Consider the following 26,811-nt stretch of genomic DNA (forward strand, 5'->3'; position numbering starts at 1 on the left):
CCGAGGCTGGATGAACACAACTTTTAAATTCATTCATCATCATCATCATCATCATCTGCAATTGGAGTAAACAGAAATGCAAACCGAAAGTGGTCAGCCTGCAGTGTAGGGAGCCACCACAGCACCCCTGATGCTGTCATTATCAAAAGCTGGAAACTGCTACACCAAAACGTCACCCACCCATGCTAACCTGGGGCTGGAGACGACCCGAGCAGGGGCAACAAAAAGTCACCTCACTCTCAGAACCACAGTTTCAACTCCAGCGTCCGGAGCTGGGCGGTGCAAGCTCTTAAGCAGACACCACTCTCTCAAACTGCAGTTTTATTACTTAGGACCAATATTCTTCTCCAAATTTATAATCCAAAAGCTTGAAGCCTAGGTGGTCTGTTTGTAACTGTTGAAACCAACATATATACATTCACATTTTATGTCTCGTTTGCCTGTTTGTTTTGCACTTATTTTATTGTTTTCAGCTACATTGTATCGCAGGTAGCCCAGGCTGGCCTCAAACTCACTATGTAGCTGAGGAAAACCCTGAACTTCTCATTCTTCTACCTCCAGTTCCCAAGTGATGGGATCGCAGGTATGGACCACCATGCCTGTTATATGCAGTGCTGGAATTAAACCTAAGTCTTCAGGCTTGGTAGGCAAGCACTACACCAACTCAGCTACATCCTCAATTTTTAATTCCCCAAGGAGACTTGGTCCCGTTATTTAATCTTTGAAGATACCCTCACACTGTGACTGGAGTTATAGGATCCTATAGACATGCTAGACCTCCAGAAACCACACTGTCTAATAGAACCATCTTCCAGCAATGGATATGCTCTGTGTCTGCACGTTCCAAGATGGTAGGCATGTGTGGCTACTGAGCACTTAACAGGGCTGGTGTGGCCAATGAGCCAAATATTAATTATCTGCATTTAAATAGTCACAAATAACCCATGATTACCATCCTAGGCAGGGTCAGGAAGGTCTGGAGGATTCTGAGTATTCTAGAAGCACAGACCCAAGCCCTCTAGAATGGTGCTTCTCAATCTTCCTAACACTATGACCTTTACCTACAGACCCCTCAATCATAAAATCATTTCATTGCCACTTCATAACTGTAATTTTGATAACTATAATGATTTGTAATGTGAATATGTGATTAAAGGATATCTGATATGTGACACACACACACCCCACAAAGGGGCCGAGACCCACAGGTTGAGAAAGAACAGCTGGCCTAGAGCCTGAATCAGCCCTGGATTCGTTTGCACTGTCTGTCCAGAACTGTGTCCTTCACCTCCAGTCTTTTTCTAGAGGTATCCAGACCAGCCCCTGCAGGCCAGGAAGGCTGGCTTAGGGTGGGCATCTTAACCCTGTCCTGCCCTCTCCTCCCCCAGAGCAGCATGCTGTCCAGGAGCTCACCAAGGCCGCTGTCAGTGGTGTGAGCATCGATGGTGACGTTCTTTCCTACTTGGAGCTGGCACAGGTAAGTTTGCGGTCCTTTCTATCTCAGGCGTGTCCCATGAGCCCACTTTCACACTGACAAAACATCCCACTATCACATCACCCAAATAAAGATGCCACAGAGGTATGCCTGTATGCAGAGGAAATCAGAGAGTTTTACATTTCAGGCGACATTCCATACTCGCCAGAAAGAACAGGGGACCCCCCCCCCACATCCAATACCTGTCTCACCCTGCTGAGACAGTAGGTTTTGTAGACAAGAGAACATCCAGCTTAGGGGGGGATATCTTGCCTCTTCCTTCTTTGAGTTCTTGGACAAGAATTTGGCCAAGAACAATTAGTTTCTAGAACATTCCATAAAGCTTTGTACATGCCCCACCCCCACCCTGAAAACGAACAGTTTGCTGAAGCTCCCTGCAGTTTTCTAAGATCGGGTTTGTTAGTATCTGCGTCTGTGATCCCTACACAAACTTCATCCATGCATGTGCGTAGACAGGTGTCTTAGTTAGGTTTTACTGCTGTGAACAGACACCATGACCAAGGCAACTCATAAAAACATTTAGTTGGGACTAGCTCACAGGTTCAGAGGTTCAGTCTATTATCAAGGTGGGAGCATGGCAGCATCCAGGCAGGCATGGTGCAGGTGGAGCTGAGAGTTCTACATCTTCATCTGAAGGCTGCTAATGGAAGACTCACTTCCAGGCAGCTAGGATGAGGGTCTTAAAGCCCACACCACAGTGACACACCTACTCCAACAGGGCCATACCTTCTAATAGTGCCACTCCCTCGGCCGAGCATATACAAACCACCACAATGTGCACACACATATTCACACACACACACCTCTTCCAGAGAAAGGTAATGTCCAACTAAAGCCTCGGTCACAAAGATAAACTCCGCCTCCGTCTCCTCATCCACAAGACATGAAAAAGGCAACCTGTGACCTGCCAACCTTACAGACTGAGAACCAAGGGAGAAAGAATATTCAAGAAAGAGCTGTGAAGCAGATATGGAAGGTTTTCTAACACTGCAGAGTGTGTAGGCAGAATGATCCAGTCCCGGCATAGACTTATCAACAGCCATTTACATTCCAGAGACAGAGGATGCGAAATAAGTTCTGAATGCATGTTTTGTTTTGTGTATGTGCATGTGTGCGTAAGGTGCATGTGTGTGTGTGTGTGTGTGTGTGTGTACATATGCATACTTCATAAGTGCATTTTCTTTTCTGCCTGTGGAGTTTGGGTTTCTTTGTTCAGGGCTGTGCTAACTAAGTCTTAGGTCAGGCCATTTAAATGGACATTTCCCAATCACAGGGGAGGAGGGACCTCAGAAAGGGGACAGTGGAAGTATAGCAGGTGTTGCTCAGCCCAGCCAAGTGTGGCCATAGGCGATCGCTCCATTCGTGGGGAGGAGGTAGACTGGGACTTGGAACGGCCAAGTCCCTCTGGCTTGACACTTGACAAGAGCACTTGTTGTATGATTCCCAAGTCCCTCAAAGATCTCCAAGCAGCAGATTCTCTGCTTTGAAAAGCAAATGAGAGAAATAGACATGAACAGAGATTCCTAAAACCCGATCTGAAAACCCATTCAATGAGGGCCAATCACGCACTGCAGTAAGAACCCCAAGGCTTCGCCAGAACTAGCTGTCCAAAATTCGATTCTCTCCATAAGCACCCTGCATAGAAGAAATTGGAATGACTCAGAATGCACTACTGGACAATTCACTGGGAGTAAAGATGTGACATTTGCTGTCTTCCCTCCTGGCTCCTCCCCACCTGCCTATACACCAGTCTGTGGTATGATTACTAAGCCCGTACAAACCCCAGCAGGAAGTGACCATGATGCCTGTATCTTAGCCCATCCTTTAGCCTTTAACCCAGAGAGGGTTTCAGTCAGCAGAACCCTGATCCTTTGCTGTTGCTGACTTCCATGGTGTAAATTCCCCCACTGCGACCGCTCTGAACGCCAAAGACTGAGTCACTGAGCTCAGGGGAAGCAAGTCATGCGGCCAGTTCTCTGAGCTAGCATAGAAACACACACACACACACACACACACACACAATGCCCACCCAGTACCCCACTGCCCCAATCCTAAACGCAGACTCAAACTGAATACTCAGAGAAGCTGGAAGGACCAGCCTGCAACCATCTCCATGACTGGGGTTGTGGGTTCTGTCTCCTCAGAGTGGCTTTCACAGGATGAATAGCCAAGCATCAGAAGAACCAAGCTGGCTTTCCCAAGTTCCCCATTAGCTGAAGAAACACACAAGATGCGTGAAGAAGGGCAAGGGTATCCTACCAGATCAGAGGAGACATGGGGGAGTGGACCACCTGGTTTGGGGATATCAGCTGTCACCTCCCCAGGCTCAGAAAAGCTGGGTGGTGTATTCAGATTCCCCCACCTCACCCAGATGTCCCCTCTTACACAACCCAGAGGGCAGGTACAGGGCAGCCGCTGCACACTGTCTTCTCCTCTTTCCATCTTTGGCCCCGGGCAAGCTGAGCTCTGACATGTGACACGGAGTATTCCATTGCTAAGGCTCTGTAAACAGAGATGACATCGTTTCTATCTGCTGCTGGCTGGTACTGTCCAGAGGGCACACATGGTCACCTATCACCAGGAAGGGCCAGGGGGCAGGCCGGGCAGGAGAATCGGGCATACTTGAAACTTTCCGTGCGATACGGAGTTTATTTTGGGGACCGTCTATCTCAGGAGGGAGCAAGGGAGGGTACATGAACACTGTATGTAGCTGACATCAGAGCCACAGTCCAAGTCAAACCCCTGAGATCTAAACAAGAGCTTTCCTGTATTACAGGCCTTTATCTTTCTCCACCCCCCCCCCCCCACCCTCATAATGTTTCTAGTTTCTTTGGAGGCTTGCTTTAATCTTTGTAACATTTATTGGCCACATATACATGCACACTTGTGTGAATGTATGTATGTATGTATACATGCTACAGCATGCCTTTGGAGGTCAGATGAATTGCAGGGGCCGGGTCCCTTCTACCTCCATGGGGTCCTGGATATCAAGCTCAGTTATCAGGCTTGGCCGCAAGCACCTTGACCTGCTGAGCCATAGCACTGGCCCATTGCCTCGCTTCAGCAAACAAGAGTCTGACCCTAATCTGGTCCCTTTCCTGCAGTTTCACAATGCCAATCAGCTAGCCGCCTGGTGTTTGCATCACATCTGCACCAACTACAACAGCGTCTGTTCCAAGTTCCGCAAGGAAATCAAATCCAAGTCAGCAGGTAAGAGCATGTCTGCGAGCTCCCTGCCAACCATTGCTTGCCCTCTCTAAATAAACCCCTTGGGAGGGGCCAGACTCGGTGGTCAGTTCCCTTTGAGTGTGCGGAAGTCACACATTCAAGTGACATGACCCAGAGAATTTTTCGGTTGGGGGAATCTCTTTGCGGGATGTCTTACTTAGGAGAAGAAGGGAGTGGAGTTGAGGGTACCCTACTGCAGAGCATGCCAAAATAAGGCCTCTCCTCATTTAGGGGTGCACAGCCAGGGTCTGACTCTGGATAAAAATCAAGTGGTTTTGGGTCTGTGTGCCTAGCATAGTGTCCACACATTAGACTTTAGTCTCAGCATCTGTGGGCAGCCATGCCAGCATGCTGGGAGGTTTACGAATGGCAAAAAGCAGGACTGAGCATCCAGGACAGTCTTTGGGCAGTATCTCTTCCCCCTCTCCCCGCAGACAACCAGGAGTACTTTGAGCGGCACCGCTGGCCCCCTGTGTGGTACCTGAAGGAGGAAGACCACTACCAGCGAGTGAAGAGGGAACGAGAGAAAGAGGACCTGGCGCTGAACAAGCACCATTCGAGGAGAAAGTGGTGTTTCTGGCATTCGTCCCCAGCTGTCGCCTGAGGAGAGAGGGGACCGTCACCCGCTAAGGGCCACCTCCACGGTTGACAGCTCTACTATCAAAACCAGTCTCCTTAGCCATCCGCACAGTTGGGTCTGGGGCCCTGGCTTTTCCACTCGTGTGCATTTACCTCCACCAGGAACAAAGCACAAACCCTGCCACGAATGAGCAGGGACATAAAAGGAAAGCTGACTGACTCTGAAGTCCTTCAACCAGAATGTCCTTTTTTTGTTTTTTTGTTTTTTTGTTTTTCTTTCTTGGTTAGGAAGCTACTACACTTTAGTCCGTTACTTTGTTCCTTTTGATACAAAGAAAAAAACAAAATCCAGCTTTCGTGTCTCAGATTCCAGATTGGAGAATATTTTTCTATGGACTCTTGTATTTCACTGAGGTGACAGTACTGTGCATTACTTTATAGGCCACACATTGACCACGAAGCTGCCGCCCCACCCCTCCCCCACCACTGAGCATCACTCATAATTACAGAGTTATCCTTTCGTTGGGAGGTAAAGGGTTGAGCTGAAGAGGCCTGAAGTATTCAAGCTGGAAGCGCTTAATCTTTGTTCTGATGAGCCACGTTGGTATAATTATCTATTTACAAGATTTCCTTTTTAAGTGCTAGTAATTACATGGTTATCCGTGCCATAGAGCTACAGTGAGGGCAAGTATCCTACTGTTTAAGAGGTCTAGATTCAAAGAGGATAATCCTTACAATCATTACAAGGGCTTATTCTACCCCAATCCTATATCAGGGGCATGACTGACTGCCGGACCCGGGTCCCTACAATGCCGTTCGAGTCCTACCATTGGATAACTATGTCAGGGTTGATGACTTAAAGTGCTCTGTGGTTTTGCTGTGCCTTCACCAGCAAACCCTCCTAGGGCCTGAACAGAGATAAGGGAAAGGGAAAAGGCTCATCCCACTGTCTTCGGATCAATCACCTCGGCCTCACACCTGAGGCCAACTTCACTTTGTAAGACAAGTTGGGTTTTTGTTGTTGTTGTTGTTGTTGTTGTTGTTGTTGTTATTCTTTTTGTTTTTTTAACTCTTCCCAGGGAAAATTCAGGTCACCACTAAAGTAGGCCAAGGCAGACCACCTGCTTCTCCACTCGGTCTCACCACAGAGCCTGTGAAAGCACAAAGCTAGGGGCCAGGTCCTGCCTTCTTCTCCAAGCAGGAAAAGGAGCCAAAATCCTAAGAGCGTGGGGAATGGTGCTATTATGTGGTAATTCTGACCCCGGGTCCCTTGGGAAGATCAGTGTTAGAACAGAACTTGCAAAGCAGGGGAGCTCTCAAGCAGCATCAACATCATTGCCTCTCTGCAGATAAAATGTTACAGAATATACACGTGTGTGTGTGTGCAAACACAATCATCAGAGTCACAGCTCCACACCTGCCACGGGATGTCATGTGCTGGACACTGGGGCCCATCCTGTTGAGAGGTCACCTTACTGATGCTAAGGGCTATTGATTTTTCTTTGTTTGTTTGTTTGTTTTTTGTTTGGGGGAGGGAATTTCTGAAGACAGGAAAGAAACAGTTGAGTCCAAATTCCAAATGCCATATGGATTTGAAAATCTGTGTAGACCACAGGCAGGCGTTTTGTTTCTGGCTTGGCCACATACCAGATACAAGAGCTTAGAAAGACCCAGGAAGGCATCACCCTCTTGTGGCAGAGAGGGAGCCGCAGGGGAGGGGGGGCAGGGAGGGGGACAGCTGATCAAGCCTTCCCCCTTAACTTTGTTAATAGAGCAAATGGCTGATGGAAGGAGAAGATGGGTGGAAGGAGAGAGTACACGTCAAGACTTGGGGAGAAGGAACATATAGCCACCTAGAGGTTCTGTTTTCAATGAGTAGTCCTAGTTGAACTTCAACAACCAAAGCTCCATCCGATTGTACTCTTGCCAAAACACAACAGACACATACATGAACATGGGACGAAAGCAATAATATCCTCTCATGTTCTTCACAGCTGCTGGAACCAAGTGGCTGGTTCATTTGGTTGACACTGATCCGCCTTTAACCACGATGGTTTGTTTTGTGTTTGTTTTTTTTTTTTAATTTCACAGAAAGCAAATAAAATTGTTTAGGTATAAAAAAAAAATGCCTTGACTTTTGTGTAAAATCCTCACATGTGTTTTAATAGCATTTTGAAAGCTACCAGCCCCAAAGGTGTTGCACCCTTGGAGCCGCCTGTTGAACCACCAAACGATGAATGACTGCCATTTGTGCTTAGCGATTTTCAGCAGAGATTCCCAACATGTAGATGGGGCATGTGCCCCTTAGCTCTTTCTTAGACAATACCATGGGTCACTTAGTCTTAAGGAATGGAGACCATGACATCTCCATTCTGTTGGAATGGTTGCAGTGGGAGGTTTGAAAATCCTCACGCAATTAAATATAAAAGGTCTCTATTGGTAGGCCCGTGAGGAAGTTCTTCAAATGCAAGTCTGAGAAAGACTCTGGAAGGCGCTATCTATGACAGCTACATGTAAGGTTACCAGAGCTTCCATGGAAGCAAGGGCTTTCATGAGATCTTACAGAGGGGCTGAGTTCTTTGTAATTGCATGGGGAAAGAGTCGAACTTCACTCATACAAGCATAGTAGACAAGCAATGAGATGCATCCAGCACCTCCCGTACCAATGCACAGTTCCACCCATGGGACTTTGCACGAAGGCACAGCAGTGCAGTCAGTACCTGCACACAGTTCTACTGTAAATCCTTCCTGGAAGCCTGAAACCCCTGCATGGGTCTTAGTACCTCTAGAGAAGCACCTTGGAGATTGGGGGTGGGGGGGGGGGGGCGTGGAGGGCACAGATCCTACTGGTTTAGAAGGAGCCGAAACACTCTAAGTGCCAGCAGTCATCTTCAAAAGCTCAATGATCCTAAAACTTCAAGTTCTCTAAATTCAGCTTTCCTGTCTCTTGACACTGGCTAAATTGTACCAGAGGGAAAGCAATCTGTCTCCCAAGTATGGGGATGTTGGTGCCATGTTTCTGAATGAATCCTTTGTAACTCAAGACTCACAAGCCCTTCTCTTGAATTACTTCCAGAAGATGATAGATTATCATATCTATAGATAGATAGATAGATAGATAGATAGATAGATAGATAGATAGATAGATAATAGGTAGATAGATAGATAGATAGATAGATAGATAGATAGATAGATAGATAGATACACACACACACACACAATCAGATTCTGGTATGCAAGCAACAGTAATATCTCCAAAAGAATTTGACCATTGCCTAAAAGTTGTTGCTGAGGTGAAGGCTGGCCGTAAAGAATATGTGTGTGCAGTGTGTGTGTGCATCTGTGAATGTAAGCAATCACAAAGCAGCAAGAAGCAGAAGCATGAGGCTCATAAGCGGGTAGGAGCCATTACCAAAAGGCATGGGGTTGGGTTAAGCACCTAGGCCATGGCTGTATGTACCTGTACTTTTAACTTTAACTGGATTCTTTTCCCTCTACCACCTTATGCCATCCTTACCCCTTCCAACCTCCCAACACCAGGTAGGAGAGAAAAAAAGATTAGAGGGGAAAGGAGGTGTTGATCTCTTTAGACCACTTCCTCCCGATTAGGGGCTTAGGCTTAGAGTTCCTTGGAGACAAGTCCAGTCTCAGTCAGCAAGATATCTCCAACCAGCAACCAACAACCCAGCAACCCAGCAAACCAACAAAGAGCATCCAGGTACATCATCAAGAGCTGCAACCGGGGGAATAGCAGCCGCCACAGCCTTTCAGGCCTCTGGCATTTTTATACCCTATCAAGAGTCCCCAGAATTACAAATGTAAGCAGGCAAAATCACACCCCTGCCAGAGCACAAGACAAATCATAGTCAGCTGCTGCGGATGATCTGAAGCAGCCCCATATACCACACCTGGGATTAAAACAAAAACATATTCACATGGCATTTCTTATCTTTAAAGAAACCCATGTTCTCACTACCGCTGTGTATTTTTCCAAAGTGGTAATTTATGAGATAACCACATATCTCAAAGCTTAATTGACTTTTTTATGGAGACTTTGGTGTTTTCTGTTATAACTGGCTATATATGACAAACTGGCAGTTTACAGAGAATGTGAGTTTCTCTGGCTCCGGGGTGTGAAGCCTGAGAAGTCCAGGAACATGTCGCCAGCATCTGCTGACACCTGGGGAGAGTCACTCAGCTATATCACAACATGGCAGAGAATCCTGTGAGGAGTGTCAGCTCAGGGCTCCCCCCTGGAAAGCCTCCAGTCTCACCACAGGGACCTGACATTTGTGGCACCCATGATCCGCAGCACTTGGTGCAGTGTCTGCCTTGATTTATCCTTCACACCTAACTGCATGTTCAATCTCTGCCCTTAAGACACACAAGTGTGCTTAGATGGCATGTGTTTCATGCCATAAGCAGTATACAGACATGTTCCACAACAAACCCCGTCTGTCCTCTGCTTCGCCAACTCTCCTCTGGTTTGGAAATCTGGCCACATGGCAGTATAGCCTGTCTATCCTTTGCTTCCTGCTGCCCCTGCTAGGTCACCCATTTCTATTCTGCACACGTTTTCTTGCAAAGCCAAGGTGGCTGGCTATGGAGCATATGAGTTGCAGTACATTTCCCCATTGTCCTGGCTGGCTTTGTGTGTCAACTTGACACAGGCTGGAGTTATCACAGAGAAAGGAGCTTCAGTTGGGGAAGTGCCTCCAAAAGATCCAGCTGTGGGGCATTTTTTCTCCATTGGTGGTCAAGGGTGGGAGGGCCCATGGTGGGTGGTGCCATCCCTGGGCTGGTAGTCTTGGGTTCTATAAGAGAGCAGGCTGAGCAAGCCAGGGGAAGCAAGCCAGTAAAGAACATCCCTCCATGGCCTCTGCATCAGCTCCTGCTTCCTGGCCTGCTTGAGTTCCAGTCCTGACTTCCTTTGGTGATGAACAGCTATGTGGAAGTGTAAGCTGAATAAACCCTTTCCTCCCCAACTTGCTTCTTGGTCATGATGTTTGTGCAGGAATAGAAACCCTGACCAAGATTCCCATTTTCTTGCAGTTTCATTGGTGTTACTTCCCAATTGGTCCAATTGGGTGGATGGATGCTGAGTTTCACCCCCATTTCTTTCCCATTCCACTCGTAATGGGTATACTGATCAACGCTCCTCTCTCTCTCCCTCCCTCTCTCTCCCTCCCTCCCTCCCCCCCACCCCCCCCATATGCATCTCTACAGTGAACCTTTTTCTAGCTATGCCTTAAGATCAAAATCCAAACAGGATAAGGACTCCAGGTCCCTTCCCTCTCTAGACATAACTAGTCACAAGCTCCCGAACAGATGGACCTACACGGAAAGACTCACTTTGATGATAAAAGTCCTGGCCTACCCCTGCTCCAAGACAACATGATTCAGCAGATGCTGACCGACTCTGACCCAGCCAGGCGACAGGCTGTCCTCTGAACAGCAAGGAGAGAAACTAGGTTTAGCTTCCTGCCACCTGAGAAGCTTAAATGGGTTTTCCTGACAGTGCATGTTATGAGCTATAAGGATGAGTTATTTGGTCCTGTCTGGCCTTGCTTTTTTTAGGTCACCTCACCCTCATAAAAGAAAAAAGAAAAAAAAAAAAAAGATAACTTTCCGATAGTCTCTTGGATACTAAGTTTCCTGGTTTCCTGGTTTTGAAGGATTCCACAGCTTTTAATCCATTCACAATACACACGGGTATCCAAACATCATCTTGCACACCGTTAATCTGTGCAATCGCAATTTTTATTTGCCAGTGATACCTTGGAGTTCAAGGGGGGAAATAATTCCCTGGGGAGCTGGTCCACACACACTGCAAACTGCCTTCTGGGTTTTGTCATTACACATAGCTCAAGAAAATATAACCTGCCTCTACTGCAGATCGTTCACACTGCCTTGCAAATCCTCCATACTCTGTCGGAAAAAGAAAAAAAGAAACAAAAAAAAAAAGAAAAACTTCTCTTTCTCCTAGTACTCTGTCTCAAGTGGTAAACACCACCACTTATAGGGATGACGGGGGCTTGGGACCACTGATCGCTCTGTCGGTCTGCTTTGACCCCAGTTGAATGCTTTGACCCCATCCGCACCACCACTGAGATACCCCTTCACTTTAAATGTCTGTGTGATTTCTAAGTGGAAAAATAGCTGAAACATTTAATTCTTAAATGGGCTTGCACAAAAGAAAGAGACAAGAGAAAGAGAAGGTGGGAGGGAAGAGGAGGGGAGGGGAGGGGAGAGGAGGGTAAGGAGGGGGAAATGGAAGCAATAGGGAGGGGAGGTAGAGGAGAGAAGGGGAGGGGAAGGGACTGGGGGCGGGGGCGGGGGCGAGGGGAATCACTGTGGCCTGCCTCCCAGCAATGCCAGGCTGCTTCTATCTAGCATTGCCTCCATTTTGCTGACATTTGCAATACAGAGCCAAGGTGGTTAGACTTCCGGTATGCTAATTACAATACATTTCCTTGGTGCTCTTTTCCTTTCAGGCAAATGCTTCATTCCTGGACCCAACTGGGTGGACCAAGGCTGCATACTTTGGCTCCATCCTCCCAGCGCCCAAAAAATAAAGGGCAGGACCATCTTAACCAGATATTTGGAGTACATTATAGCCACGCACCAAGGTTAAGAGCCTTGAGTTTGTCTTTCCGTTTTCACAGTGTTTTCTTACGCAGACCCTGAGATGAAGGCTCACATGGAAAGGATTTACTTAGGAAATGCCCTTGGAATGTGAATAGAAGAGAGGGATAAGAACCAACCGAGCGGTGGGAGTGGGGGTGGGGGCAGGGGTTGAGGGTGTGGAGGAGTCCCACTCAACTGGTCTCAAGGGTACTGGGGAAGCAGACTACTGAGTCACCTTTGCCAAGTACTGGGCGGTACTGGAGGGTAGCGGATGAAGGTAGGCCCTCTCGGGTGGGAGAATTAAGAGAGTGGTCCCAAGAGTGCACAGCAATGAGCCTTGGGTATAAGCGCTCAGAAGGGCCGTTTCCAACCCATGGGCTGAGATCCCTTTGGGGGTCGCTTATCAAATATCTTGCATATCAACTATTTACATTACGACTCCTAACAGTAGCAGACTCACAGTTATGCAGGAGCCATGAAGTAAAGTGCTTGGGCATTTCCACAACATCCGGAACTGTCAGTCACGGTGTTGGGAAAGTTGAGAACCACTGTTTATTTATTTTATATATGTGTGTACACTGTCGCTGTCTTCAGACACACTGGAAGAGGGCATCAGATCCCATTACAGACGGGTTGTGAGCTACAGTGTGGTTGCTGGGATTTGAATTCAGGACCTCTGGAAGTGCTCTTAACCACAGAGCCATCTCCCCAGCCCATCCAGAGAGCCACTGTCTTAAAGGCAAACAAATGAGCATGGAGACAGAGGAAGGGGTGTCAGGAAGATCCAAGGACACCTGAAAGGGCTCAGTCACCTTTACCACGTCATCTTTATTCTGGGATCCCTGGCTTCCCAGACTATTTGATACACTCTGTCTCCTTTGAAACTTGTGTTGAATTTTGTTGGACTTGTTGAAATTTGAATGCCATAGTGCTGGCAATTGGAAGTGAGACATACTATTGGTCACACACAAGGAACCAGTTCTCCCCTGGAACAGGTTTAGATACAAAAATCAAACCTGCTCCTCAAATTCTGTCTCCTCCCACACATGGCTCCTTGGCCCCTCTAACTTTTCCCATGAGTCTCTGAAAATCACAAGGCCTTCTATAGCTGTAACACCCAACCTCGGACGTCCCAGACCTCAGAGTCACGAACCAAATAAACATCTGACTGTTGGCTGGCTGGCTGGCTGGCTTCAGGTACTTTGTCTAAGCAACAGAGCACAGACCAAGGCAGACGAGGCACACTGACAGAGCTACCGAGTGCTGGGGAATAACTACGGGTGAAGAAAACTCATCCTGGACTGGAGAGATGGCTCAGCAGTTAAGAGCACTGACTGCTCTTCCAAAGGTCCTGAATTCAATTCCGAGCAACCACATGATAGCTCACAACCACCTGTAATGGCATCTGATGCCCTCTTCTGGTGTGTCTGAAGACAGCTACAGGATGCTCATATACATAAAATAAATAAATCTTTAAAGAAAAATTAAGAAAGAGAGAGAGAGAGAGAGAGAGAGAGAGAGAGAGAGAGAAAGAAAGAAAGAAAGAAAGAAAGAAAGAAAGAAAGAAAGAAAGAAAGAAAGAAAGAAAGAAAGAAAGAAAAACTCATCCCTTTACTACTCATAGAACCCTCTCCAGTCATTCGAGGAACATCAGTATATAAGTCCATCTAAGGTTTTCCAAGCCCAAGAACCTTAAACAGTCGTTCTCCCAGCCCCAAACTTACATAAGACCGTACCTGAAAAAGTGCTGTGGGCTTTGCGCTATCTCGTGCAAAATTACATCGTCATGATTCTCATTAACATAGGCAAATTTCTGCCACATGCGTATTGTAAGCTGGTGACCATGTCTGAAAACGTCCAGAATAGCAATTCTGAGTCTCCCTTACCATCACCTTCCTCTCCCACATGTGTATTGAACCAGTCCAGGAGATGGCTGGCAGAAACTCAAGCTTTGGAATAAGCTTCAAAAAAATGTGTGTGTTAGCAGGTCTAGGTGGCACATGTACTCAAGAAACTGAGGAGTATCAAGAGTTCGAAGCCAACCTAGGCTACATAGTGAGACCCCGTTTCAACAAAGCAGATTTAAAAAAAATAATAATAATTTTAAACTGTATTTCTTTCTTCAAATATTTGTATTAATTCTTTGGGGAATTTCACAGTGTGTCTTTACCATAATTCTCCACCCCCACTCCACCCTCCAACTCCTCCCAGATTAAAAATGTGTGCTTCGATATCAATCCATCCCCATGAGTTCACTGCCTAATTCTTATTTTTCCATATTACATATAAAGAAATAAAATACCCATTCCTCAGAGCTCTGACTAGACCCTGGGTTTTAATAAATACCAGAGAACACCTCCTATGACTCAAATCCAGAGCAGGTAGCAGCTTGCGGCACGAGGCATCTCTCTTGGGATGGAGTTTTCTGGTTTTACTCAAACGTTTGCATCAGGACAGTAGTTGGGTTGATATAAAGCCTTCCTGCAGCTCCTTGCAGAGGAGAGAGGGAAAGTGTCTAAACTCATCCTTGTGAGGATCTATTGGGGTTTTGTTGGTGGTGCTGTTGTTGTTGTTATTGTTTTAATTTTTAGTTGTTTATGAGTGACAGGGACATTAATTCCCTTGTGTGTAATGGCCATCTATGGGAAGGCGGGCTCTGTCTAAAAATGGAATTCCGCTCTCAGTCCGGTGGATATTGTCTTTCAACTGTATTGGCTCTCAGCCAGCAATGATTGTCTTCATCACCAACAGGAAGAGAGAGAGAGAGCCTGTCTCTAAAACATCAGGGCTGAGCAAGCCTCTGAGAAGACTGTACAAAAACGTGCTTCTACTGGGCACGACCAGAATCCATGAATGACCCAGAATCCACACAGGCGATCTCAAACAGCTCCAGATCCGAATTCTTCGAAGTTAGAGTCCCTCATTCTCTAGTTTAGTTTCTGTTATTGTGATAAAACCTTCTGACCAGAAGCAACTTAGGAAGGGAAGGGATTATTTGGCTTAAAGATTATAAATCTATATTTGGGGATGCCAAGGCAGGAACTTGAGGCAGAAACCTAGAGACACAAATTGAAGTGGAGACCGTGATAGAGGAATACTGCTTTCTGACTTGCTCAGCCTACTTTCTTATACAGACCGAGACCACATGCCTAGGGATGACACCACCCACAGTGGACTGGGGTCTCTCTCACACTTCAGTCATCAAGACAATTCCCCACAGACATAACCAATCATGCCAATCTGATGGAGGAGGTTTCTCAACTGAGGCTCCCTCTTCCCAAGTGGGAGTCAAGTTGACAATGGAAAGTGACCAGTATACCTGGAGCCTTCTTTTCCTTAAGCCTGGAGAAAACACAGTTGCTGCCCGACGCTCTGAAAGCCCAGTGGGCTGGCCTGCCATGCACACAGGTTGCATTGTCTCTAAGTTTGAGAGAAGCAGAATATATCCAGTGTTCAAATCCCACAACCGCTCAGATACTCCAAGAGCTCTGAGGCTGAAGCTGACTTTCCCAGCCACTGAATTTTGCCACGAGATAACCTCTGAAAACCCCTTCTACCAGCACAGTGCCTACTACGTGCCTCTCATCTCTCATCATGGAAGGCTTGGCCAATCAGCTCTCTTTGAGGAAGGCTCGACCCAACTATTATTATAAGTCATTGCAATTCATCCAGGACCTTTTGAACGTCTACGTGTCCAAAATAGAAAGAGCTCATTCTCTGGCATCTGACAGCCACACAGATCTGGCTGTAGCACTAAGAACACAGCATAATTAATGGTATAGGTCAGTGGTGGTAAACAGATCCTGTTTCTTCTGCTCATTCCAGTCAGTAATGAATGGGTTGTCTTGTGCAATTCTGAGGTAAAATCTAGGGTCAAGGGCAGAGAGTCTGAGATTGCCTCACGGCGTGTGACATGGCTCAGAGACAAGGACTAATAGCACAATCGGCCAATGTTTAGTGTCTGCACTGACGCCAAACTAATATATGTTGGGTACTTCTCTGAGCACCAAATGGTGGAATTTGCAACCCATGGTGGAAGACACACACTGAAAAAAAGCACACATGTATCTCTAGGGTACAACAGGTATAAAGAAAACAGAAGAGGGTGGGGAAAGCTGTACTCTCCAGAGGGGAGGGGGAGGGGGGCCTTGAGTAGAGCTCTGAGCCCTGTGGATAGCAATTTGGAAAGGGTATATAAGAAACGGTGTATCTCGACAGACAGGTAGATCAATGGAATAGAACTGAAGACTCAGAAATGAATCCACACACCTTTGGTCACTTGATCTTTGACAAGAAAGCTAAAACCATCCAGTGGAAAAAAAGACAGCATTTTCAACAAATAGTGCTGGTACAACTGGTGGCTATCATGTAAAAGAATGCGAATTGATCCATTCTTAACTCCTTGTACAAAGATCAAGTCTAAGTGGATCAAAGAACTCCACATAAAACCAGAGACACTGAAATTTATAGAGGAGAAAGTGGGGGAAAGTCTCGAAGATATGGGCACTGGGGAAAATTCCTAAACAGAACACCAATGGTTTGTGCTGTAAGATCAAGAATTGACAAATGGGACCTCATGAAATTGCAAAGCTTCTGTAAGGCAAAAGACACTGTCAATAAGACAAACAGATTAGGAAAGGTTTTTTTCCAATCCTAAATCTGATAGGGGACTAATATCCAATATATACAAAGAGCTCAAGAAGCTGGACTCCAGAAATTCAAATAACCCCATTAAAAAATGAGGTATATCCAATAGCTGACTGTGAGCACAGGGCCCCCAATGGAGGAGCTAGAGAAAGTATCCAAGGAGCTAAAGAGATCTGCAACTCTGTAGGTGTAACAACATTATGAACTAACCAGTACCCCGGAGCTCTTGACTCTAGCTGCATATGTATCAAAAGATGGCCTAGTAGGCCATCACTGGAAAGAGAGGCCCATTGGACACACAAACTTTATATGCCCCAGTACAGGGGAACACCAGGGCCAAAAAGTGGGAATGGGTGGGTAGGGGAGTGGGGGGGGAGGGTATGGGGGACTTTTGGAATAGCATTGGAAATGTAATTGAGGAAAATACGTAATAAAAAAAATATTTTAAAAAAATGAGGTACAGAGCTAACAAAGAATTCTCAACTGAGGAATACTGAAGGGCTGAGAAGCACCTGAAAAAAATGTTCAACATCCTTAATCATCAAGGAAATGCAAATCTAAACAACCTTGAGATTCCACCTCACACCAGTCAGAATGGCTAAGATCAAAAATTCAGGTGACAGCAAATGCTGGCGAGGATGTGGAGAAAGAGGAACACTCCTCCATTGCTGGTGGGATTGCAAGCTGGTACAACCACTCTGAAAATCAGTCTAGTGGTGCCTCAGAAAATTGGACATAGTACTACCGGAAGATCCAGCAATACCTCTCCTGGGCATATGCCCAGAAGATGTTCCAACTGGTAATAAGGACACATGCTCCACTATGTTCATAGCAGCCTTATTTATAATAGCCAGAAGCTGGAAAGAAACCAGATGTCCCTCAATAGGGGAATGGATACAGAAAATGTGGTACATTTACACAATGGAGTACTACTCAGCTATTAAAAACAATGAATTTATGAAATTCGTGGGCAAATGGATGTATCTGGAGGATATCATCCTTAGTGAGGTAACCCAATCACAAAAGAAGTCACTTGATATGCACTCACTGATAAGTGGATATTAGCCCAGAAACTTAGAATACCCAAGATACAATCTGCAAAACACAAGAAAATCAAAAAGAAGGAAGACCAAAGTGTGGATACTTCATTCCTCCTTAGAACAGGGAACAAAATACCCATGGAAGGAGTTACAGAGACAAAGTTTGGGGCTAAGACAAAAGGATGGACCATCCAGAGACTACCCCACCCCAGGGATCCATCCCATAATCAGCCACCAAACCCAGACACTATTGCATATGCCAGCAAGATTTTGCTGAAAAGACCCTGATATAGCTGTCTCTTGTGAGGCTATGCCAGTGCCTGGCAAACCCAGAAGTGGATGCTCACAGTCATCTAGTGGATGGAACACAGGGCCTTCAGTGGAGGAGCTAGAGAAAGTACACAAGGAGCTGAAGGGGTCTGCAACCCTATAGGTGGAACAACAATATGAACTAACCAGTACCCCCAGAGTTCGTGTCTCTAGCTGCATATGTAGCAGAAGATGGCCTAGTCGGCCATCATTGGGAAGAAAGGGTGTATCTCAAGATTCAAAGGCTGGACATGGCCAGACACAGGTACTGAAATCGCCTGCAAGTGTCTATGTGCATATATTTTGTGCGTCTCAAGTGACATTTCAGACAGAGCTTTTAACTACATAGGTGTCTCCAAATAGGCTAAGTGAGCTGAGTCACAAAAATGTGTGCAGATAGAGCTTTCCAGAGGCTGAAGGAAAGGCATACACCCAAGCCACAGGCTTTGAGATATACTTGAGATAGCAGAAGTTTGTCCAGAGAACCGGAGGCGTTGTTGAGGAGTTGGTACGAGAACATGCTGCAAAGAATCTCACAGTCAACAAGGAAGCTTTTGACACTCAGACTTTGGCAGGGCCTGATGAGATGCACCTTTAGTCCCAGCCCTTGAGGGCAGAGTAAGTGTAGTGCTTTGACTAGGCTTGGTCCAAGGAGTGGCACTGTTTGGAGGTGTGGCCTTGTTGGAGTGGGTGTGGCCTGATGAAGTGGGCGTGGCCTGTTGGTGGAGGTGTATCACTGTGGGCATGGGCTTTAAGACCCTCATCCTAGCTGCCTGAAAACCAGTATTCTCCTAGCAGCCTGCAGATGAAGATGTAGAATAGAACTCTCAGCTCCTCCTGTACCATGCCTGCCTGGATGATAATAGACTGAACCTCTGAACCTGTAAGCCAGCCCCAAGTAAATGTTGTTTTTATAAGCATTACCTCGGTCATAGTGTCTGGTCACAGCTGTAAAATCCTAACTAAGACAGTAAGTAGCTGAGTTAGGATTAGAAATCAAGTCTGCCTAAAAACTAAAACTCACTCTCAAGCTTTGTGTTTGAGAGAGCAGACCCAGAGAGGCTCTCTAACTCAAAGGTTTAGTATCAAGGCGGGGACCTGAACTAACTTAGGGACTTGTCCCCACCACCACCACCACGTGCCCCCTGCATTGACTTCCAAGGATCCCAAGATCCATATAAAATATAGACTTCTGGCTATTATAAATAAGGCTGCTATGAACATAGTGGAGCGTGTGCCCTTATTACCAGTTGGAACATCTTCTGGGCATATGCCCAGGAGAGGTATTGCTGGATCTTCCGGTAGTACTATGTCCAATTTTCTGAGGCACCACTAGACTGAATATAGACTTCCCCTCCCCCACCCCCAGGCTAGACAGAGCCAGCTCAGGGCTTCTGAGTTCAAGGCTAGTTTCCTTGGCTTGTGTCACACAATTTCAGGTATTTCTGAGTGCAATCTACCCTGGTGCCCTTCTCCTTACTGATAAGCACTCCTCTTGTCAACTGGAATCCTTTGCCTACATGCCTTCCCTCTCACCTCCAAAGCCTCTTATCGCTGTACGCAGAGGCTCTGCGTTAGGTTTCAGGGTCCTTTTAACAGAGTGTGCATCGAATTACCACCCTGACGGCTGGCTAAAGTTTAACCCAGGATGGGATTCTGGAGTCATCCAAAGTTCACTGCATCTGCAGTTACCAGGAGATGAGCCTTAAGTCAGGCCCACATGGGCTTGGCAGATGCAAGTTTATTCTCTGGAGAGGCCCACGCCAGTTGGTGTTGGATATTTCTTTACTCACCCATTTTGAAGGCTGTTTGAAAGAGGTTAACTACAGAATACCTCCTGCCTTGCCCTCCAGTGTCTGGGTTGTAAATGCAAAAATTAGAGTAGCGGAAGGGACCTTCATCCTGGAACCCACCACTCAACTCACTTGGGTTATCAGTTTGAGCCTGTAGGACTCAGGATAAGCAGTTTAAGCCGAAGGTCTGATCATGCTATTATACCCTCCAACCACGAGGCGGCGCCACAGAACCAGTAGTAAAAAGAAAACGTGAGCTAAGTGGGGCCTGGCTTCTCTGTTCTGGGTGCAGTTTGGTACACTGAGTTCAGAAAGGGGCCTCACAGCAATGCGGCATGGAGCCCAGCTTCAGGGACCTGTATCTTCCCTGGATAAAATGTAGTAGAGTTCGTTTGATATACTACCTCTTACAGAGCATCTCTCCTGGGCTGAGTCCGTTTCCTTCACCCAAAGACATTTGGCTTTGGCTTTGAATAATGGCCCCAGGCTCCAGCCACAAAGAGCAAGAGAGAAGCAGGTCTCATTTCCACCCCAAACCACGCTGTGTGAATTATGAGGTCATCAAAGCATGTAGCATAGAGTGAGGTAACCCAGGCGCCCAGTTGAGATGAACCTTGTCCATCTCGGGATTAGCAGATCGCCTAGGTCTGTGGGATGTTAATCAGAGGCGTTCGAACCCTGCCCTACTATGGGCAGAAAGAAGGTCCAGTCACAGCCCCTGTTCCTGGGAACTACTGGGAAATAAGCTATGAAAGCCAGACCGTGATGACTTTGAGTCTTCCAAAGAATGGTCTCTAAAGGTCACAGCTGCTGTCCTCGTTTCTGATCGTTTCTGAGGAAGCAAGATGTCATTCCTCCTAAACCTTTCAAAATTAGAGTCACCCAAGGAATGTTGAAAACTACGGATTCCCCAAGTCAGAATCATTGGCGAGAAGGGGCGGCCCAGGAATCTGTGGTATTTTCTTTTTAAGAAAATTTACACAAGTAATCTACCTGCAGGAAAGTCCTTCCTTAAGTAATCCTGAAGGTCCTTCTCCCGGCAAGCCCCTTTGCTGGCTGAGGTCACTGTCCCCTGAGAAGCCACACTCCTGTACTCCCTTGGTGTCTATGGAGTCCTCGTCGCCCTCTGCTGGTATGAGAGCAGATCTGCCAGAGTCGCCTTGCTGGTCTGCCTTCTTGGGAATCCCAACAGAAAGCTTTTTCCAGAGTTGTCTGCACTCAGACAGATGTTCATTCCAGTGTTCTCGGTGCGCTGCAGCTTTAATGCCACTGGCTTGCATGCCTTGAGCGCTTCTGTTTATTTACTGAGGAGTCTGCCCTACTTTGGGCATCACATCGGGCTAGGGAGTGTGGGATACTGGGTCCCCTGCCATGTTTCCTTGGAAAGCAAGACATTCCATAACCGGGCAGTGGTAGCACACACCTTTATTCCCAGCATTTGGAAGGCAGAGGCAGGTGGATTTCTGAGTTTGAGGCCAGCCTGGTCTACAGAGTGAGTTCCAGGACAGCCAGGGCTACACAGAGAAACCCTGTCTGGGAAAAAAAACAAAAGAAACAACAACAACAACAACAAAAAGACGTTCCAAGATGAGTTCCGAGAGGAACCCATAGCAAATGGAGACACTCTTCCACAAATTCCCAGAAGACCATCAGCCTCCCAACACTGGGCAGTAACACTCCACAGACTACTGGTCAAGTCTGCTCTGGTCAGCTCCCAGCTCTGGAAATACTCACTGTGGGTCAGAAATGGAATCTGTCTAGGCCTTGAAGCCTCTGCAATGAGTGCATCTCCCCAGGGACTTTACTCAAAAACATGTGGGGTGTCCTGGAAAGAAAGGTGGGTTTTACAATAAGATACACAAGTCCAACCCCCAGTCCAAGGCAACATTTAAAAGTTACTTAAAATATTGAGATTTTTTTGTTTGTGTGTAACTTTTTCTAGTTACTCAATTGCATAGTTCTTTTTTTTAATTTTTTAATTATATGTAAGTACATGGTAGCTGTCTTCAGACACACCAGAAGAGGGCATCAGATCTCATTACAGATAGTTGTGAGCCACCATGTGGTTGCTGGGATTGGAACTCAGGACCTTCGGAAGAGCAATCAGTGCTCTTATCCGCTAAGCCATCTTCTCCAGCCCCCAACTGCATAGTTCTTGAGTATGAACTTTGTATCCAAAGGTGTCCTGGTGTGGAAGCAAAAGGTTGGCTATGCCTGTGTGTCTACTGAGCCTGAGAAAGAGCATCTAGTGACCTTGCAGCTGGCCAGATGGAGTGAAAACTTACATGACAGGGTGCCTGTCACCATCATGAATAGCAAAGGGTGTTTTTGATACAGATGATGCAAGAGAAGTGTCTGTGGTGCCCTCTCTGGTGGAGGATCGAGTTAATATTTACGGTACACTCGGAACTCACCACACAAGCATTCATTTCAATGATCCGTGGCACCCGTGAAGGGTGGTGCTTCTCTCGGGCCCACATTTGGAATCTACTAAAACCTACACAGCATTTTGGAAGGCCCAGGATGGAGAGGAAGACCACTATCCAGGACCGGATAGTGAAGATACTGCAGGTTGATCATCCTGACTTTGAATATCAAAGGGTATGGGACCAGCAAACCAACCTTCTTCCGAGCAAGGGTCAGGGAATAAATACCCAGAGGACCCAGTGTTGAGCCTGACTCCAGCTACAGATCTGGTCCTGCAAGCCTTGCTACTTCTGACAAGGCATCCCTCAGCCTAGCCAGAAGGGTTGGTTAGGAGCCATTTCTACACTGACAGTCTGTACACATCTTAAGCACAGATGAGGCACATCGCCCCCAGGCTGAAGACAGAGCTGAACAAGTGGAACCAAACCCTTCCAAGCCTCCTATCTTGTCCAAGATCAATAACGGCTCTTTGAGATTCCGCCATGCAGACAGACACCACGCAAAATCCTCATCTCTTTCCACCACGTCCCATAGCTTTCCAAATATTACTGGCTGGAAACAGATGGGCCAGCAATGGACCGTCCGTTACCCGGAAGTTTCTACTATGCCCCTCCCCGCCCCCATCTCCTAATTCCTCACTTCCTCAAAGCATGTTCTGAGGAGCACAAAGCTTGCCTCAAATCCTGGCTCTCGGGCCTCGAGCAGACCTGCTGAGTCAGGTGAGGTCTGTGATTTATGTGCTGTTGGGGGGTCCGAGAAGTTTGAGCCTAAGCCACTTAGTTTATATATTTGTCTCATGGTTTCCACTCAGTTCCCATTTCAGGTCAGCATGACCTGAGGAGTGAGTATAAATAAATATAGGCTCCTTGCCTGTTCTCTCTCTCTCTCTCTCTCTCTCTCTCTCTCTCTCTCTCTCTCTCTCTCTCTCTCTCTCTCTCTCTCTCCTTCCCTCCCTCCCTTCCTCCCTTCCTCCCTTCCCCCTCCCTCCTTCCTTTCCCTTCCCTTCCCCTTCCCCTCCCTCCCTTCCCACTCCCATCTCTCTATCTCTGGTGAGTTGACTCAGTGGACAAGGTGCTTTCTATGTGTGGTGGTTTAAATGAGAAATGTCCCCCATAGAACACTTAGTCTCAACTTGGTAGCACTGTTTGGGGGAAGTTTAAGTGGCACAGCCTTACAGGAGAAATTACTTTATCAGTGGTGGGCTTTGAGCATTTACAGATCTTTGAATCGCCAACCGATGACTGGCCCAAATTGGAGACCCATCTCATGGGCAAGCACCAATCCCTGACACTATTAATGATACTCTGTTAGATCTTCAGACAAGGAACCTAGCATAACTGTCCTCTGAGAGGCTTCACCCAGCAGCCAATGGAAACAGATGCTGAGACCCACAGCCAAACGTTAGATGGAGCTCTCCGGAGTCTTATGGAAGAGATGGGGGAAGGATTGAGGACCTGAAGAAGACAAGGACTCGGCAGGAAGACCAACAGAGTCAACTAACCTGAACCCTTGAGGGCTCCAAAGAGGAACCTCATGCCGGTACCCCAACAACTGGAGCAGGGACTGTCCCTGAATCTGTTGCCTGCCTGTGGATCCTGTCCTCCTAACTGGGCTGCCTGTCTGGCATCAGTGCGAGAGGATGTGCCCAGTCCTGCTTGATATGCTTGGAGGGTCAGGGGAGGGAGGTGAGGGTGCCACTCAGAGGGGACTCTCCCCTTCTCAAAGGAGAAGGGGGGGAGGCAAGGGGGACCTGCTTGAGAGGGTACTGGGAGGAGAGGAGGGCTGATATATTAGGAATAAGTAAATTAAAATAAAAATAAAGACCCTTCCCACTTCTAGTTTGCTATCTCTGCTTTGTGCTTGCTGTTTAAGATCCGAGTCCTCAGCTGTGCTGTCCCTGACATTTCGATGTCTAACCCTCTGGAACTATCAGCCCAAATAAATGTTTCTATAAGTTGATTTGGTAATGTTTTATCACAACAACAGAAATTAGCATCCCATGCAAATGTGAGGACCAGGATTCACACAAAAGCTGGGCAGGCACAGCAGCTACTTATGTCCCAGAACTTAGGAGGCCCAGACAGGAGATTAAGACTAGCTCAATTCCAGCTCCCCGGGTTTAACTGAGACTTTGCCTTTAATAAGTAAAGTGGAGATGGAGAAAGATACCCAACATCAGCCGGGCGTGGTGGCGCACGCCTTTAATCCCAGCACTCGGGAGGCAGAGGCAGGCGGATTTCTGAGTTCGAGGCCAGCCTGGTCTACAAAGTGAGTTCCAGGACAGCCAGAGCTATACAGAGAAACCCTGTCTCGAAAAACCAAAAAAAAAAAAAAAAAAAAAAGATACCCAACATCAACTGTAGACCTGCATGAGCTCCCTCACATACATACATTTGAACGTATATGCATGCACATGCATGCAAAGCCAAAAAAAAAGGGGGGGGATAGCCCCCCCCGAGTATATCATCAGCCCTAGACAAAAAATCTTAACAATAATTGTGTTCTTTCTCAATGAGAAAGTGGTCGCTTGACAGTTTTTTCAACAGTAACAGGACAGGCTACCCAGCCAAGTGCATACTCTTGGGTTGGATAGTATACACATTACCCTTACCCCCGAGAGAAGGAGTCTGCCTTAGTAGAACAAAGGGGAAACCCACCCCTTGAGGACAGATACCTTTATAGAGTGTTTGGAGCATGTTTGACCAACAAGAAAAAAAAAAAAAAACTCGAAAAAAAACCTCGGAAAAAAACAGCTGGCAGCCGCTGCTCATAAGGCAAAAGCAGGGCTAACCCAGGTCATCTGGGGACTGGCGGAGTTACTGGTCTCCCAGGAGTTGCTTTTAGCATTGAGCTACAAGAAGGTTCCTTTCTGGCCCCAAGTTCCTGAGGCCAACTTTGTCCCTTAACCTCAGGGTAAAAGAAGACCCTTCCACTGCCTCCTTCTCTCTGTGCCCTGTGAGAACAGGCTTTGAAATGCTATCCCGGTCTGAGCCTGTTTTCTGTAACAGCCCCATCAAGTGAGTTCATTTAGAGCATAGAAACTGAAGCAGAAAACGGGTTGGAGAGCAAAGGAAGTAAAAAGCAGCTCACCAGGATGCCCACTGCTACGTCCAGCCCTATTTCCATCCCACCTTGGTACTAAGCCTCAGATACCTACAAAACCACACTATTGTGGTTTACACATGGACACGTGTGCCCTAAGATACACAGCTTCTCCAAATGGGACTGTCACATGTCTTAGGAATACGGGAGTCTAACGGCCTTTTTTAAAAAAAATGATTTATCTATTTATTTTATGTATCTGAGTACACTGTAGCTGTACTGATGGTTGTGAGCCATCATGTGGTTGCTGGGAATGAAGGTGGCCACTCCGGCCTAAAGATGTATTTATTATTATACCTAAGTACACTGTAGCTGTCTTCAGATGGGTGGTTATGAGCCACCACGTAGTTGCTGGGATTTGAACTCAGGATCTTCAGAAGAGCAGTCAGTGCTCTTAACTTCGAGCCATCTCTCCAGCCCTCTCATACATCTTTCTACTGCAATTTATTTAGTCACCTCCCCCCTGCCCCCCCCCCCGCCCCCAGCAACAATTCCTTTTGTCCCAGGGGTTCTGCTAGGGCCATTCGGTCACGTGGTTGAACACGTGCCTTAAACCTTTTGTTTACGTGCCACGTGCCAGGTTCTGCACCCGGAAGTGAGGAGACAATGAGCAGGCATTGTGGGCTTTCAGAAGGAGGAGGCAGGAAGATGTGGAGAGCGATTGAGGTCGGCTGTGGAGGATGTGCTGGGCAGGGAAGAGAACAAAGTCTGGCAGAGCAAGTGTTCCTCACTGGGTTCTGACCGTGCCTGGACATCAAAACGATGGTCACATACACGAGTGTCTCATCCCACCTCTGTCTGTAATGGCTGCGTGCTTCCGTGACATTTTCCGTCACATGTCAACATTTTGCCTTACTTTTGTCTTGTCTTTTGCTTTGGTTTTAGACCAGGAGTTTGTTTGAAATACTCTTATACTGTAGCTTGGGCAGGGCTGGGGCTTACAAGTGGGAGCAACTGGGGCACCCGTGTTTTGTTTGAGAGAGTGGGTGTGTGTGTGTGTGTCACTATGTAGCCCAGGCTAGCCTAGAATTCACTGTGAGACACACACTAACGTCAAACTCAGGGTAATCTTCCTCTCCAGCTAGATTATAATAGGAACAGGTTTGATAGTCTTCTCGTGCCACCGAACAGTATGGCCCTAGACTATGGTTCAGTCCGAAATGCAGTCTACACCCACTCTAGCGACCACTCTATGGAAAGAGAGAGAGAGAGGGAAAATAGGAGAGAGGGAGGAAGGAGGAGGAGCAGGGAAGGATGGAGAGGAAGGAGCACAACAAGCAAGTGTACTTGTTCGAAGCGTTTTTTTTTTTTCTTTTTTTTTTTCTTTCTTTTTTTTTTTTTTTTTTTTTTCTTTTTTGGTTTTTTCAAGACAGGGTTTCTCTGTATAGCCCTGGCTGTCCTGGAACTCACTTTGTAGACCAGGCTGGCCTCGAACTCAGAAATCCATCTGCTTCTGCCTCCCAAGTGGGTTAAAGGCGTGTGCCACCACGACTGGCTCCCCTGAAGTGTTTTCATGTTGTTAAAACAACACTTTTTAGCTGGGCGTGGTGGCGCACGCCTTTAA

General features: G+C 46.9%; 1 protein-coding gene across 6 annotated transcripts in view; it reads left to right on the top strand.

Annotated features, from left to right (window-relative positions):
* Rhobtb1 (Rho related BTB domain containing 1) overlaps nt 1-7,420 on the top strand; it is a 136,387-nt gene extending 128,967 nt beyond the window's left edge. For all 6 annotated transcript variants that reach the window (XM_029482899.2, XM_021173633.3, XM_021173636.3 and 3 more), the window contains 3 exons: nt 1,389-1,477; nt 4,600-4,705; nt 5,158-7,420. In XM_029482899.2, coding sequence (XP_029338759.1) covers nt 1,389-1,477; nt 4,600-4,705; nt 5,158-5,327 — 365 coding nt within the window. In that variant the 3' untranslated portion in view covers nt 5,328-7,420. The remainder of the gene's footprint in view (nt 1-1,388; nt 1,478-4,599; nt 4,706-5,157) is intronic.
* Nucleotides 7,421-26,811: the final 19,391 nt, after the last annotated feature.

This window comes from Mus caroli, unplaced genomic scaffold, assembly GCF_978045245.1.
Source record: "Mus caroli unplaced genomic scaffold, Mus_caroli_1 scaffold_9, whole genome shotgun sequence".
Classification (NCBI taxonomy): Eukaryota; Metazoa; Chordata; class Mammalia; order Rodentia; family Muridae; genus Mus; species Mus caroli.